The 16442-nt window shown below is 39.8% G+C and overlaps 1 protein-coding gene across 2 annotated transcripts in view; it reads right to left on the bottom strand.

Annotated features, from left to right (window-relative positions):
- The window catches only part of DPF2 (double PHD fingers 2), a 75998-nt gene that overhangs the window by 29042 nt on the left and 30514 nt on the right, over positions 1-16442 (bottom strand). Inside the window, exons 7-8 of one of the 2 annotated variants that reach the window (XM_040328645.1) lie at positions 9498-9539; positions 2232-2378 (exon numbers count right to left, since the gene is read on the bottom strand). In XM_040328645.1, coding sequence (XP_040184579.1) covers positions 2232-2378; positions 9498-9539 — 189 coding nt within the window. The remainder of the gene's footprint in view (positions 1-2231; positions 2379-9497; positions 9540-16442) is intronic. The other variant, XM_040328646.1, reaches the window with a different exon arrangement.

Genomic DNA, 16442 nt, shown 5'->3' with positions numbered 1-16442 from the left:
TAAAAATACTTTCGTATATCTGTTTAAACTGTGTGTCAAGTGGTTTCCCTGACATTGTGTTTTATAGTTAAACTTAACAGGTAGGTTATCAGTAAGCTCAGAAAATGCTGGATACCTGGCTGTTAAAGCTGACCCACTGGCTTCAATAATTTGAGTCACTGACCCAGAACATACAGTACCATATATGGGTCAGGAATTCCAGATATCCATACGTTTACTTTTTCCAGCCATTTCCAGAAGAAGGGGGCAGCAATAGCAGCCTCCTTATTACTCTGACACCTTCCCGAGAATGCTAGGTGCCCGATTGTACTGGTTAATTCCTTTCCTAGCCACTGAAAAAAATTGTGTAAAATGTATACAATAGGACAAAAGAAAAAAAACTCATGCGCTAAAGGCCAAAATAGAAAGCTACTAGAACAATACTTATGTAAAAAAAGTATCACAAAATAGAAGCAAAGAAGTGCAGAGCTTAAAGGAGTTTTTAAAGGAAAAATAAAATTGCCTAAAATGAATGTCTGCAAGGTAGACAGACAGAATAGTGTAATGATTCTGTTAAAAAAAATAGTAAATACCTATTAAATTCCTTCATCTATATCACCTCCGGCGTTCTAGTTTCTGTTCTCTCATTCACTTCCTGGTTTGCGGCGCTCGTTCATGTAAGAACCAAAATTTCCCAGTATGAATTGCGGCACGCCCAGTAATTCACACCTCCTTGAAGTCTCTAACACGTAGAGAGCATCCTGCCACACAGATGTAGTTCCCAGGAGGGGGCGAGCACGTCACTGACCACCGCAGTAAAGCCTCCCATCACGGTGGTCAGTAAAATCAGACAAGCAGGAAGTGAACAGAACAGAGAAGAAATAGAGCAACTTCTGAGCAAAAACGAACAATGAGGAAGTGAAAAGAGGAATGTCTGCAGGTAAAGGATGCTTATTATGAAAATAAAATTTTTCCTTTACAACCCCTTAAATAATTTTTAACATGTGTGATCTAAACAAAGCAATAAGTGTAGCAGTGCTGATGTGTACCATAAATCAATACATCATGACATGACCGCCCAAAAAATATTACATAAATATACTAAAAACAATCCCTCAGAAACAAAATGACAGTGGATGCTTGTGCAAAAAAATAATCAAAAAGTTTTGGGAAAAAATTGTTCATATAAAAATGGATGCAGAGGTGTCACCAGAGATGGAAAATGCAAACTCGCAGAGAGAAAGGGGTCACGCCACCCTAGTGTAGCAAAAGGGGGGCTTACCAGAAGAGCTTTTGACATAGGGGGAGCTATGACGTGCGACACACGAAGTACCATGCATGCCCGGCCATTTTGGGATCTGGTAACCGGAGTTGGCCTTTCATTTTAGTGTCACAAACATGCTTGATTGCTGCCTATGTTTAGAAGTGCAATACTTTTACAATAAATGCTTTGAATGTTAATATGGGACTTCACTATGATCAGCTTCTTTGCTCCATCTTTATGTGTATGATGGGGGAGACTGACAGGCTGGTCTAGATATCATGTCTTTGGATAGACAACAATATTAAGAAGCTCCTTTTAAGGAACGAGTGACCAAAATTTCGAGTAAGGTTAACGAATGATTATTTCCGCCAAAGTGTGTTTTGACCACCTTATTGGGGTCAAAAGCTTCTGGTAAGCTGCCCATTTGCTACACTAGGGTAGCGTGACCCATTTCTCTGAGCGTTTGGACATCTTTTGCATTTTCCTTCTCTGGTGACACCTCTGCATACATTAATATGAACAATTGTTTTCCCCTTTGGAGTCCATTCCATCTGCAACCACTCTTCATAGCTTTTGTGATGAGGACTATACTGTTACATGTATTATTTAGTTCATTCTTTATGCACAAGCACGTTAATGGATCCATCGATGCAGCCTGCCCATGCCCAGCATTGCAGCATGCCTGTGCAGGGGAAGAGAGGAGAGGAAGAGGATTGCCGGGTGGATGATAAGAATGCCGAGAATCACTGGGACAGCTTTCATTTCAATTGCTGTGTTCCCGTCACTCCCTGTCACATACAGAGCTGCCTCCTGGCCAGGGAACTTTGATACACCTTAAAGTCCCTGGACCAAGAGGTGGGGCTGTATGTGACAGCAATGTATACAAGAATAATCAAGCATACTTTCAACAAAACAATATGTTTAAATGAGTAGCAGTGCAGACAATCATCAAAAGTATAAAAAATTATGACTTGAGATCAAAACTTACATTTCTGCTCCTCAGTTCTATGCATAATAGGGGTAGGTGGCTGGGAATCCTCCTTGTCCTCTGCTCCTGCACCCTCTTCATCAACCAAATGAGAATGCGCATAGTGATAGCTCAAACCAGGCCTGTTCTTGTATCTCTTTCCACAGACTGAGAGGGGAAAAAAGGAAGTAAAGTAAAAGAGAACGCAAAAAGGAGTAAAACTGGTCAAAGACAACAATTTTAGCAAATTAACAGAGCGAACAGGCAATGAAAAAGCTGAATAGCCAACAAAATATTTTCTAATCATTCCAGCTAAAGAGGGGTTAACACAAAGTAGCAAAGCCTGGATGGAACTGGGAATGAGAGTGAGTGAAAATCACAGATTGCAAGCTTCAAACATATTACAATCAATCCTTATGTATACTATACATTACCAAGAACAGACCACCCAGTGTGCACTTTAGCCATTACTGCTCAGTTTTAGCTGGAAACTATAATTACACCCAAGCAGATCAAATACAGTAACTTGGTATATTCTATTTTCTTTAGGCTGTGAAGGACAACAATCACCTTTATTGTAAGCAATGAAGAATTGTTTTATGGCAGTAAGCTCATTGCTGGGAGATTAAGTGCCAGCCATATCAAACATTAATGGGGATCTTCTCCCCATGCCTGTTGTCACAATTTGAAAACAGTGCAGCTGTGTGGGGCTCCGTCCACACAACCACATAATTCACTCACGGTTTCGCTGAGTAAAAAGTACCGCTTGTCGTTGTCAATGAACTATGAGGATGCTGGTGAGTGTCCATGTAGTTCATTGATCTTCCTGCTCTCATGTAACTGCCTCCCTGTATCAGAGGTATGGGAGGACAGCGATCCTGAGAGTCTGTTGATTGAGGGTGCAATGCTCTGCAGGCTCATTGGGAAAGAAAAAAAAATGCACCTTTTTCTTAACTGTGCAATTATTTTTTAAAAGGTGAACTAAGCCTTTAATGTTTAAAAATGCTAGAACTACAAACCAGATTACTAAAAGCTAAAACACCAAAATATGCATTTAAAATAAGTGAATTCTAAATGCCTTGCAGACTTCACAAGAAAGTCTACTTTACAGAGTGCTTCAACTCTTTACATGCTACAAATATGGCAGATCGAGTCACAGTGGGTGGCTGACATGCTGGCTCAAACCAAAAACTCCTATTTGTTTTATTTTACACTACTTCATACATACACATGCACACCTGGGAGCACCAAGTTTGTATATTTATGTCCACAGCAGCAAACGTGTGCCTTGAAACCAATTGAACTAGCTTTTTTTAATGGTAAATAAAATAGCTTTGACCAAAATTCATCAACATGAGAAATGTCAAGTCTTTTCTGTGCTGACAGGAGGATAATCGCTTGATCCATGACATACCAGTGAGGTCTATGATATTGGTCACTAATTAATTTATAACTACTTAATTGAGAATATAACTCCTGTGCTGGGGAAAAAAAGTGATCTATATGACAAAAACAATTGTGTAGCATTACTATAACCCTGCCTTTTCATAATAAAGAATGTTTCATGCTAATGTCCTTTATATTCTTCTCTGGGGTCATGGCTACATAGACTATAACCCAATTTCATTTATTTTCGTTTATCATTTGACACCTTTGGCATTCTTTAGATTTTCTTTTTCTAAAAAAAAAAAATATTTCTGGATGCATCTGATGCTCACAATTAAAAACATTCCATAGTTTGACATTTAACCTAAAAAATGTTGTTAACCTCCAAGTGGTTTCTTTTTCCATGTGTGAGGTTCACAAGAAAGTAACTCTGGGGATTGCTTTAGAAGTAAAACAAATAGGTTACAGGGGCAACGACATGTTTGTGGAGGATGCCCGACAGGCAAGGGTAGATCAATGTGGAAAACAGAATAAGTAACAGTGTAGAGTTAAACTAAATACTATATACTGTAAATATAAAAACACACTTTAAGGGCCCTTTCACACTGATCCATTTTTGTGTGTTTTGGGGTAAAAAAAAAGAAAGTTGAGGAAAAATGCATGAAAAATATATCCCTTTAAAGTCTATGGAACACTTCACACCAGTGCACCATGAGTGCAGTTTGTTTTTTAAAGTCCCACATGCTACATCTTAGAGGAAAAATTCAAAACCCGAACCAAAAACTCTTCTCCCATTGATTTCAATAGAAAAAGCACCAAAAACTGCAGTGCTTTTTTGGTGCGTTTGAGTCATATGTCCATGTTTTTACAGGTGCATGATTGAGTCAAGAGTCCAGAAAACACACAAAAATGCATAAGTGCTTTTACCATGTTTTTTTTTTCCAGCGGAGCAGTGTGAAAGCAACCCTAACAAAGATTGTTTTCAAAATAAAAACAGTTATTTTGAAAATATATAAAAAAGCAACAGAAGTACTAGGGAAAAAGGAAGCATTAGGCTTCATTTCCATGGACATTTTTACAGCCACTTTTCTGAGCGTTTTTTGCAGCTTAAAAACGGCTCTCCATGTTAGTCTATGGCCTCATGCCCACCATGACGTTTTTGAGCTGTAGATGGCGGAGCCGTTTTTAAGCTGCAAAAAAAAACCAGGACCAGTGCGTTCTGAAGCTCCAGTATTAGAGCTGTAAAAACGCCAGACGTTAAAAAACGCTCAAAAACGCACAAAAACGATATTGCAGCGTTTTTGAGCTCCATGTTTTTAAACATGGACAGGCGTTTTTAAGCTGTAAAAAAGGCTCAAAAAAGTGGCTGTAAAAACGTCCATGGAAATGAAGCCTTAAGGTTTCAAAACACGAAGTGCAGAAACTCATTAATGTACATTTGAACATAATGTACATAGACTTGATGCTTTGATGTAAAAGGGTTACTTTACTGTATTTTGTAATTCTATTTCCCTAAAATAGGATGTTTGTATCATTAAAATCTTTGTGAAGTCCATTGAGGGACACAGGATTCCATTATATACTGTCAAGCTATATAGTTTCCAATTAAATATTGGACACGGCACAAGAAGTCGTATACTGTTGGGACATCCAAAAGCCATAACACTGAGGGATGGGCAACAAGAAAATGCCAACAGGCCTACGGAAAACAAAACTGGGGAATACCTGCACCACAAAGAGCCACCTGAAGGACCTTATGCCAAAAGCTGGCAATTAGATGAGGCCTGATAATCAAGAGAGCAAGTTTTTCCTGAAAGAAGCAGTGGCTGCGAGATAAACCCTCAAAGCCTGAGCTACATCCAGGCAATGTAGGGAGATCTTTCTATTGAATTGGTGCCAGACAGAGGGACAGAAGAATGATGTCCTAAAAGTTCTGGACCTCGACACTACCTTACCCACACACCAGACCAGAAAAGAAAAGGGGAATTACAGTTCCCAACTCAGACACTAGCCTTGCAGAGGTGATATAATCAAGAAAAGCAACCTTGTGAAGTGTGGAAAGGGGAATATTCCCAACAGGTTGGTTGGCTACACGCCAATACTAACCAAGCAATCTCTGAAATAAGATAAGAGTAGAGACCCGACTCTTAAAAGTGCAGAGGACCAAATCCTGATCCAGACCCATTTGTAAAAAAAAACAAAGATTTGCCTGGGTGGACAGTCACTCACCTTACACCAAAGTATGCTTTCCATGTGTGGTGATCAACCTTGCAGGAAGTAGACTTTCTAGCTCTTGGCAGTGAGGAAAAAAATAATTCAAAAGATTCCTCTATCCCTCAGAATCTAGACTTCAACAGTCTTGCTGTTAAAGCCAGTGACTGTGAAGCAAAATGGTAAATAGATCCATGAGACAGAAGATCCTGTCGATCTAGAAGACCCCACGGAGCATCTGCTGGAAGTTTTATCCGAGTACCAGACCGATCTGGAACTTTGAGGATCACTGAAATGCCCTCCATCTTGACTCTGCAAAGCAGATGAGGAATGAGTTTTAAGGTGAGGAAAGGCCTAGATAAGTGTACACTGATCCCACTGAGTCACCAGATCAGAGATATGCAATTAGCGGACCTCCAGCTGTTGCAAAACCACAAGTCCCATTAAACATAGCAAGACTGACAGCCACAAGCATGACACCCAGAGGCAAAGGCATGATAGGACTTGTAGTTTTGCAACAGCTGGAGGACCGCCAATTGCATATCCCTTCCCTAGATGATTCCTGTAGCTAGAGACAAACCTGTCCAGTTTGTTAAACTTGGAGGCAAGGCAGTCCACATGCGGTGTCCCCTACCTGTAACACAGGTCTGAACACCTTGAAGTACAGAGACCACTCCTCCAAGTGCCAATTGGCACACATCTGGGATGTAAACAGCTAACAAGATTGAAACAAAGTTCCAGGAAAGGATATGCTCTAGCCCTCTTTGTCATGGCGAGAGAGCTCCCATCCTCCTTGACGGTTGATATATGTCACTACTGTGGCATTGTCCAACTGAATTCAACTAGGATGACCCTCAAGCTGGGAGGTCCAGAGCTGCAGACAAAAAACAAAATTGACTGAAGTTCCAGGATGTCGATCAGGAGACAAGATTCCTCCAAAGTCCCCTGCACTGGCAAGGGGCCCTGGATTCTTCATTGGCCCAATAGGCTGGTTTTCATAATGAGAATCTTCCAAAACACAGGAAAAAAAAAAAAAACACTGGCATGAGCTGTGTCTGCGACTAAACCTAGATATTCCAAGTGATTAGTCTGTTCTAGCACAGATTTCTGAAGATTCAGGATGCACACAAACCTCTGCAGGGTCAGGGCTATATTGTCCATCGGAAACTATTCAGTTTTCCCAGCAGACGTTTGTCTAGCTATACCACAACAGGAGTGTCAGACCTGGTGGATTCAGTGCAGAATTACTGGGCATGAATGAAGACTTTTAGGGCTGAAAGTCCAAGAGAATGCGGATGCCCTGTTCAGCTTGGGGACTGCCAATTGGTGTACTGACATTGGCAGGTTGAAAGCAATGAATCGGGAAGTGGGCTAGGAGCTATACACTAGCTTGTTGCCCCTGGAAATTACCTCCTGCACTCAACCATCTCAGACCTCCCGCCCACCATCAGAAAGTGTGGGGGGGGGGGGGGGGCGACAACGCCCTAGTGCTGAAAAAGACTTAACTGAGGGCTTTGGAGGCCTTGGAATTACAAGGTTTATGGGTGGAAGGGTGCTGGACTTGGGTCTGGAATTGGAGATTGAGGAGTAACGAAAAGGACTTTCTTATCTTTCAGTAAAGGATGATTCTTCCCAGATTGAGCCTTAGGATTCTTTGGCTGCGGAAAATGGAGCACTATTGCCACCTGCTGCCTCCTTGAGAGCATCTAGGGCAGACTCAACAAGGTACTATCCCTCAAAGGCTATGTGGAACAAGTGTTTTTTTAACATTGGAATGTTGAGCCAACACTTCAGTTAGAGAACATGAGAAAGGACTCTGTCTAGAAACTCATATGGGAAATAGACAAGAGACCTGCAACCACCTTGTCTGTGCTGTAGCTTAAACCTGCAGGCATGAGTGTTTAATGTTCTTTGACCAAAGGATCAACTGCCAGGGTAATCAGATCCCTTCTAATAACCTTAGACCAGTCAGGATTTGGATATCAAGGTCACAGCTAAAACCAATTGTAGTGCAGGGCCTGCCAGGGAGAATAGAGCTCTAGAATGGACCTCTAGTAGTTGACGATGGGCTCCTTAAAGATAGGTACATCCTCCACTGGGATGGTAGATAGGATACTGATAGATCCATTGGAGGGGAAGCCTACTTTAACAAAAAGTGCCCCTAAACAATACAGGACGCTTGGGATGTACAAACATCTTGTCAGGACATTTCCAGTCTTTATTAAAGACTGAATAGCAGTTTAACTAGAAAGATTTTAGCAAGCTTAGGAGCTGTCAAGAATCCTAGCCTGGGGACTGCACTATAAGTGACTACAGACTGGCCCTCAAGTTTTAAAGTGGTGTGTATTGTACATAATCTGAGTTTAGAGTGATGGCAGAATAGTGCAACAATATTTCAAAAGGCAGGTTCATCCCATCAAGGACTAGAGAGATCCAGCATAAAAAAATGAGGGATGCAGAGTGTGGGAGGTGTTGTTCTTGGCTGGCCAACATTCTTTTTTTCCAGTGTCCAATTCCCCAGTAGGCAGCAATGTAGCTAGAAGAGTAAATGACTTCCTGTGTCCCAAAATGGATAAAAAAAGAAACACTACATTTCCAAGTTATTATGAAGCACCATGATATCTCACAAAAAAAGCCTGCAGTATAAAATACAAAAGTGATTTTCACACTATTAGCAGAGCTTTTTTTAAATGCAGACAACTGATGGCTTTGTTAGGATTTATCCTCTCAGAACATTTCCGAAAAGCTTTTGACAAAATATTTTACTCATAGAAAGGTGCTTAAAGTTATTATGGCTCTGTAAAAGTAGCAGAAAAGGGGAGAATGGTACAATTAAAAAATAAAAATATCTGACTAATGAATAAAACAAACCAATGTTTAAAGTGGTCCTAGCACGAGGTTCATTTTTTCATGCAAAATGATGCAGAAGACTTGCAGTTACTAATTACCTATTGCTGAGATCACAGTACACCTCATACCTTCAGATACTTTTCAGATACTTTTATCAGAAGGACAGACTTTTTCTAGGCATCATCCAGTGTCAGCATCTGCTTCCTGGACTGAGATGCTGGCTCAGAGATAAAGACATATATATTATGGTGATTGTGCCGTTCTTGGCCAAGTTCACAAATGCTGCAGTCGCTCACCTTGCTACAAAGTTACAATGTAGCAGTCTAATCATTAAGGGAGTGGAGACTTTTCTCTGGTCACAATGATGGCATCTCAACCTAGGCAAAGCGACTTGGCTGGAGCTCAAGAACTGCTTTTAAATGATATAATGCAACTTTATGGGAAAACTGTGTTGCTGTATATTGTGACATGTCAGGAATTGATTCATGCAGAATTGTAAACTAGCTTCAAGGTCCACTTTAAGATGGAATATGCCATTTTATCATTTGATGTAGCATTCACAAGATATAACTGAAAGCTACCATCAAATGACATGATCCTACTACACACACACACACAGTAGCCATGTGCATATTATACAGAACCAGTGCGCCAGGCAAGAAGGAGATTAATATATTAAATCGTGGGCATGATGGACAGATGGCACAAGTTTACAGACACCACATTAATGGTGGCTGGCATGGTTGAAAAAAGACAAAACATGCTAAGCTTCAGCGCCAGGAACACGGGCAAAGTTGGGAAAATGGAAAACTAGCGCCACAAGCGAGCAAGTTCAACTACCTCTTTCGGAGAATTTCGAAGTTTGCTTTAGTTTGTAACTGTCTGAAACGAAGAAAGAAAGAAATAGAGACAGAAGTGAGTAGACTACCTAAACAATGAGAGCAGTGAGAGCAAGTGCAGCAAAAAGATGTTTGACTGTAGAAAGCCCAAGGAGTTTTAAAGGGAAGCTGCATTCCAAAACTAACAATGAAGACGAGGGAGCACCAAGGATAAAAGGGTGTAACAAGTGTAGGAGCTTAACTCAAACCACCATCCAAGAAACTCCTTTAGACATATTAGAATTTTCCAAATGATCGTGAAGCAACACCACATATGCAAGCTCATTTCTATAAAACCAAACACTTGGCACTTACACATTTTGTGGACACTAGTTTTTATAATTCGGTATACAGGGATACAAAAGATAAGTAGAGTAAATTATCTAAATAAAATACAAAAAAGAAAGTAGATAAGGTGAAGTGGTAAAGCAATATGGAAATACCATGCACACTATACAATGAGAGAAACGTATAGCTAGACAGCAGCACAGCCGTTAACAGCTCACAAGACTGGCAGGAAAACAAGTACTTTTGGCACTTAACACAACAGGCTTTCGTTGGTATATTAAACCGATCAAAGGGGGAGCCAAATTAAATTCATTGTTAAGGTTTACATACACTTAAGTATATCTAAAGCCAAAAAAAAATTAAACATTTAAAAAAAAATAGGGAATGATGAAATGTCTTATTTTTTTCCCCTCTATGGCATCTTTATCCCAATTGGGGAGAATAATAAAGTAATATGCCCACTTAGTCTTCACTGAACAAAATGTACTCGTTCGAAGATTTCCTCTATTCTGGTTCTTATGACAACTCAAAATCTTAAAGACGATCTCCATAATCCTGCTGCTTTTGCATTTCCTGATCCTTCTCCCAGGCTCTACTAATTTCTAAAAAAGTGTTAATGAAAATTACTCACTTTTCATGCAACAGCCAATTTTCTGCCTCAGTGATGTCATCGTGTCTCTCAGAACTCTTTGCTACTTCTGGGCCCTCAGGAGGGCCTTCTGATGTCTGAACGTCACATCCATGCAGGAAAACTGCATTACATTTCAAATAATGCCTAGGGAAATGGAGGTTGCAGCAGGTGTGTGTGTGTGTGTGTGTGTGTGTGTGTGTGTGAAGCAGGCCTGTCATTGAAAGATGCATCAGCAGTAGGCAGTTCAGATAATTTCAACAAGCATGAATGTAGTCACATCCCTGCTTGCTGAAACGGGACTACAGAGGGGAAGTTACAAGATCGGTGGCTGGGGCAATAAAGGACATAGCAGTCACCGGTATTACGAAGCAGAAATCACAGGGAATGAAGCCTGCGATTAAAAAAATAAATAAAAATGCACATTAGTTTTCTCTTTGCTTAAAGACCCAGGAAAGAAATTAAGTACATATCTGCTCAAGGTAGGAAAGCACGAGCAGTAACAGGGAAAAAAGTTTGAAGTTCAACTTTAAATGTATCCGAACCTTCAGTCTTGGCAATTTTGGTCACTAGGAGTAAAAAAATAAAAATTTCCCTAACTGGGACACAATACAAACCAAAAAAAAAAAAAGTATTGGCTTTAGATACACTAATTCCTAAATGAGAATTCTTAAGTGCAGTAACCAATAACATTCAGTTTGTCTTGCACTGACCTGACTAACAAAGTACATTTTATTTCTGCTCTTTAGAATTAGCACTTAAAAACCCAAATTACTAAGACCATGTGTTTACCCTTTTTAAATTAGCAGTACAGAACAGTACACAAAACAATACATTTGTCCTTTACATTTAGTCCTCCCAGTCAAAACATGCTCCTCATAGTCTTTACTTAATTATTTTACCTCATCTTAACAATAAGGGTACCACTACAAATACTAGGACATCAAACTCTTGCAATATTTCCAATACCTTCACTAGCATTTGCTCGCATTACAGTTGTTGCATTTGGCAATCACGTTATATAAGTAAATACATATTCATTTTGAAATCTTGAGTGGATGTTTCCAGCTCTCTTGAGGACTGCTGCAATAAAACCTCTGAACCCCGGTTCACAGCTCTACCCATCAACTACAATGAGAACTAGAAAATGTCACTGTCCTTACTGGATACTCCATGTATTATAAATGCAGAAAACACAGAAGCAGAACTGATTGGGTAAAGACTCAAATACCTTTGACTGTCCAGATTGTTTTTTTTCTTTTCCCCCCTCCCACCCCCTTTTCATTTAATGGTTGCGGTTCCTCTTTTTAGCAACTTCCTTTTTACATAATTGCCTTGGACAACAGTGGACCATGTCTGCAGAACGTGTGTAGGTATGGCCAACCTGTAGTCCTTACCATGGGGCAACATGTCAGTAAAAAAAAAAAAAGGAACAGAGTTAAAAGACAGCTGTCATCCCATGACACAGAGTGCCTGAATAATGGCCTTCATTGAAGAATCACCAGGCATTATTTTGATAAACTATGCCCATTTAACAAATAACTTACATAAATAAGTTTATTTAAGATTTTAATGAGTGGGTTTAGATCTACTTTAACATTTACAGACCTTTGTGTCACGATAAATGTGTCCATATCTATTTTTTTTAATACAAAACATGACCTAGGGAGCATCAATGCCGAAAACAAATCTATCTTTTTAGCAAGATTGTTAGACTGATGCCACTTCAAGGTGATCATGCGACTTGTTTCTTATAAAGAAACTGTAAAGTGAATAAGCTTATCCAACTAATTGGTGTGACAGATTTGTGACAGTTTGCCTCACAGCCAATAGGCTGGAAAATTAGGAAACCATGGCAATGGCTTTAGACAGATAAGCAGTCCTGAATAGGTGAAAAACCTGAACAAAAAGTTAATAAAAAACTGGTACACTGGCACAAAACTGACAGATCTATATGGAGAAAGAAGCTTGTTTAATGAATAGCCATGTCTGCCACCATAAGGCCTTCTTCAAAAGACCGTACTACAATGTACACCCATGCAAGTGCTGTGTTCGCTCGCATGAGAATGCAGATGTTTGTGCATCCCCGTGCAGGCAGTCCAATGCATGTCAAATGGGACACAGCTGCGGCTCCCACATTGACAGCCGTGCGCATGCTCACGGTCTGTATTTAGGGCCACGCACCCACATGGCTGTCAAACTGAAAGCAGTGGCTGTGTCCGTGCAGCCGCTATATCCCAATTGACATGAATGAACCTGCCTGCATGGGGATGCATAAACACCTGTGCTTCCCCATGTGAGAAAACATGGTCTAAACAAGGCTGTACGGTGCTATACCAATGCTGCATCTTTTTCCCCCCTTTGAATAAAATACAGAAAAAAAACTGCATAAAAAAAAAAAGGAAAAATAAGCAAATAAGTAGGTGAACAAAGCACCTTTTCTAAATAAACATTGCAGCTAACCATTCTCCACAGGGTCATACCCATCTATAAATTTAAGGGGGGTTGAGAAAGATTTTAATTTTATATTGCTAGCATTCTCATTTTACAAATTCCAACATTCAGTAGGAGACTATTTAGTAACTTAAATTCTAAAAAACAAACAATGGTTATGAGAAAATGAGGAAAATTACATATAAATGCTTATTTATGTTTGGCAATTTGCAGCCTCCTTACGGTTCAATGTGACAGATTTTCATACAGCTGCATGCTATAGCACAGATGGTGCCCTGAGTTTGGCAGCCGTTATATGTATCTCATAGGTTTCTGGATGTTTGGGCACAGATAGGAGTTCCTATTTTACACTGTAAACCTCTGCCATACAGCAGAGGTGTGCATATAATACAAAGCAATTGTGAGAAGCAAAGTATTAAACTAAAATCCCCAAAACTCAATGTACAACACAATTTACCAAATATCTTATAGCAGTAATATTAAATTAATAGAACAATATCATACCATGTCAGCTTTTGCATCCACAATAACTAGTCGCAAAATTAGTAAAACATTTTCCTAGTAACAAGGCCATTTTTAGATGAATTCTGAGGTTTAAAAAAAACACACACACACACACACACACACACACGGGGGTACAAGTCGAATTTGTGGCAGATATTTGGGCAGCTACATTCATAAAATTTCCCCTCAGCACTGCTATAGAATAACATGCCCCTAACCATTTTCTAATTGTGACTCTGTTTTCAGTGAAATGTTCATCTTGAGAAAAAGATTTTGGGGCAGATCCACAAAAGCATTACGCCGGCGTATCTCTTGATACGCCGGCGTAATTTTAAATTTCCCGCGTCGTATCTTTGTTTTGTATCCACAAAACAAGATACAACGGAATCTGGGATCGATCCGACAGGCGTACTTCTTAGTACGTCGTCAGATCTTAGATGCAATTTTTCGGCGGCCGCTAGGTGGCGTTTCCGTCGAAATCCGCTTTGAGTATGCAAATTAGCTATTTACGGCGGATCCACGAACGTACGTCCGGCGCATTTTTTTACGTTGTTTTCGTTCGGCTTTTTCCGGCGTATAGTTAAAGCTGCTGTTATGAGGCGTACTCAATGTTAAGTATGGCCGTCGTTCCCACGTACAATTTTGAATTTTTACGTCGTTCGCGAATAGGAATTTGCGTAGAATGACGTCACCGTCGTAAGCATTGGCTGGTTCCGGTTTAATTTTGAGCATGCGCACAATACCCCCACAGACGGCGCATGCGCAGTTAAAAAAAACGACGTTTACGTCGGGGTCACGACGTATTTACATAAAACACACCCCCATTACATCCATTTGAATTAAGCGCCATTACGCCGGCAAAGATACACTACGCTGCCGTAACTTACGGCGCGGATTCTTTCAGGATTTGAAAAACAAAATTAAGTTACGGCGGCGTAGTGCACTTGGATACGCTACGCCCGGCGCATAAATGCGCCACTGTACGAGGATCTGCCCCTTTATCTCTAGTGGTAATTCTTTTGCAGACCTGTGCAAATCTGACCCATTTTGCTGTCATGATTACAGGCCTGATTGCAACTAAACATAACTATCAAATAGTATGTTAACTGATAGACAGCCTGTTTAAAGGTGTCCCCAAACTTGCTTAATGAATGTCCCCCATTGTATGCTGAAGTATGGCAAAATATTGCCAGTATCACGCATCTACAGGGGGCATTGGATGGCAATGGCAATCCAACTGATGAGATCATTGCCCAATAGTAGCTAGATTAGGCGACTCATCTCGTGTCAATGTTCCACCTAAATTGATAGTATAGTAGTCCAATTTACTTCCACAACTTTTGTCCACTAAATATTACATGCATGCAATATTCACATACTGCAACGCAGAGCAGCAAGAGCAAATCATCGCTCTGCATTCCTGGCTGCAGTAGGGGGGAGAGTGATGTGCGATTCAGCGTATCACACAGCTCCCTTTTTTAAGAAAACTTTATGTGAAGTGTGCAACACCACGTACACTTTATTTACTGCAATGTGGGGCAGTGGGATGGGCTGCGCTGCCTTTAAATTGCAGTGCGGTTCAGCATGATGTGCTGCAATAAAATTTATATGTCTGCACTAGGCTGGGTTGAAGTGTGAATGGGACACATAGGAACCAAATTGTAAAACATCTGTCAAATAGTTAGCACTATACTTCTTGAAAAAACAAACATTTGAATGGCAGACATAAGATGCCCATATATCAGTAGATGATTGCATTAAGCAGCTAATGCTAAACCATCATAATATATTGGCCATCAACAAAGTCAAGTCTGAAGAAAAAGAAAAACAGCTGGTGGATGCTGAAGCCAAACACATGAACCGTTAAACTACCAGCAAGAATACTGGTTGGCAATGGGTTGCAGTTTTTGGCATATTTATTGCCAAATTAGGTTTAAAACTATTTAATAGGCTCACAGTGACAGCACAGTGCAGAAACACTTTTTAGGGTAAACAACAAGATTGAACGTTAAAGCACGACAACAATCACTGAGATTAAATGTTTTCCATTAATTTTGAGTTGATCTGTCTTTAAACTAAATTGACATAAAAAGCACAGTGACTTGTCAATTTTCATTTAATTTAACACAATCAATTAAGGAACTTGAGCACAAAGGCATTAGTCATTTGATTGCTTCCTAAGATAAATGATTCATAGAACATACAACTTTAACAGATCCCCAGAGAGCCCATTTCATTGTTACAAAATAGGCCACTGGCATTTATAGGACAGGAAGCATGCTGGAAAACATTTTGTTAAAGGAACACACACCTATCAACTAGTGCTTACATAAAACAAGCTCCTTTACTACAAAGAAAACATTCATGGCACAGGGCTGTAAAACATATTCCCCTAGGTAAAAGTATCATCAGATATTCACATTTCGATAACAAAATAAATAAATAAAGTTGCTTATTTTTCAAAGCCTCCAAATAACAAAAAACTGTCATCGCAAGAATAGAGAAATAAAGCAGAAAGGAAAAAATTGTACCGTAATCTAACAATTTGGCTGCTCTCCTGTTCCTTCAATAATCACAATGGCTATTGCTAGGAAATCACATCATGCTCCAATGTATTTTATATGTTATGCTAAAAGAGTCACTAAAGGCAAAGGTTTTTTTTCAGTTTTGGATAAAGTGGAGATGGATTAGAACCCTTGTCAGGTTTTATTGCTGTCTGTGACTGTTTGGGAGATTCACCCGATTTGTCCTGTTTACTGTTATTAAAAGGGAATGTAAAAGAAAATCCCACATTTTGGGTTAACATTAGAACAGTAATAGAGGGGAAATCATCCCATGAAGATGCTAGTTCTGGTGACACCCCAGGATTAACTCACTTTGGAGGGATTTTCTCACTTTCCATTTTGGCTTTGGGACAGGAAATAAAGGGAAATCTCCTTGATGGGATACAGATGGCAAACAACTGGCAGGAGTTATAGCTCTATCTTACTGTATCCAAAAAATGAAAAGGAAAAAAAAAAAAGTTTTGCCTTT

The sequence above is a fragment of the Rana temporaria genome, chromosome 11 (assembly GCF_905171775.1).
Source record: "Rana temporaria chromosome 11, aRanTem1.1, whole genome shotgun sequence".
NCBI classification, from domain to species: Eukaryota; Metazoa; Chordata; class Amphibia; order Anura; family Ranidae; genus Rana; species Rana temporaria.
This window is presented reverse-complemented; position numbering and strand designations above follow the sequence as displayed.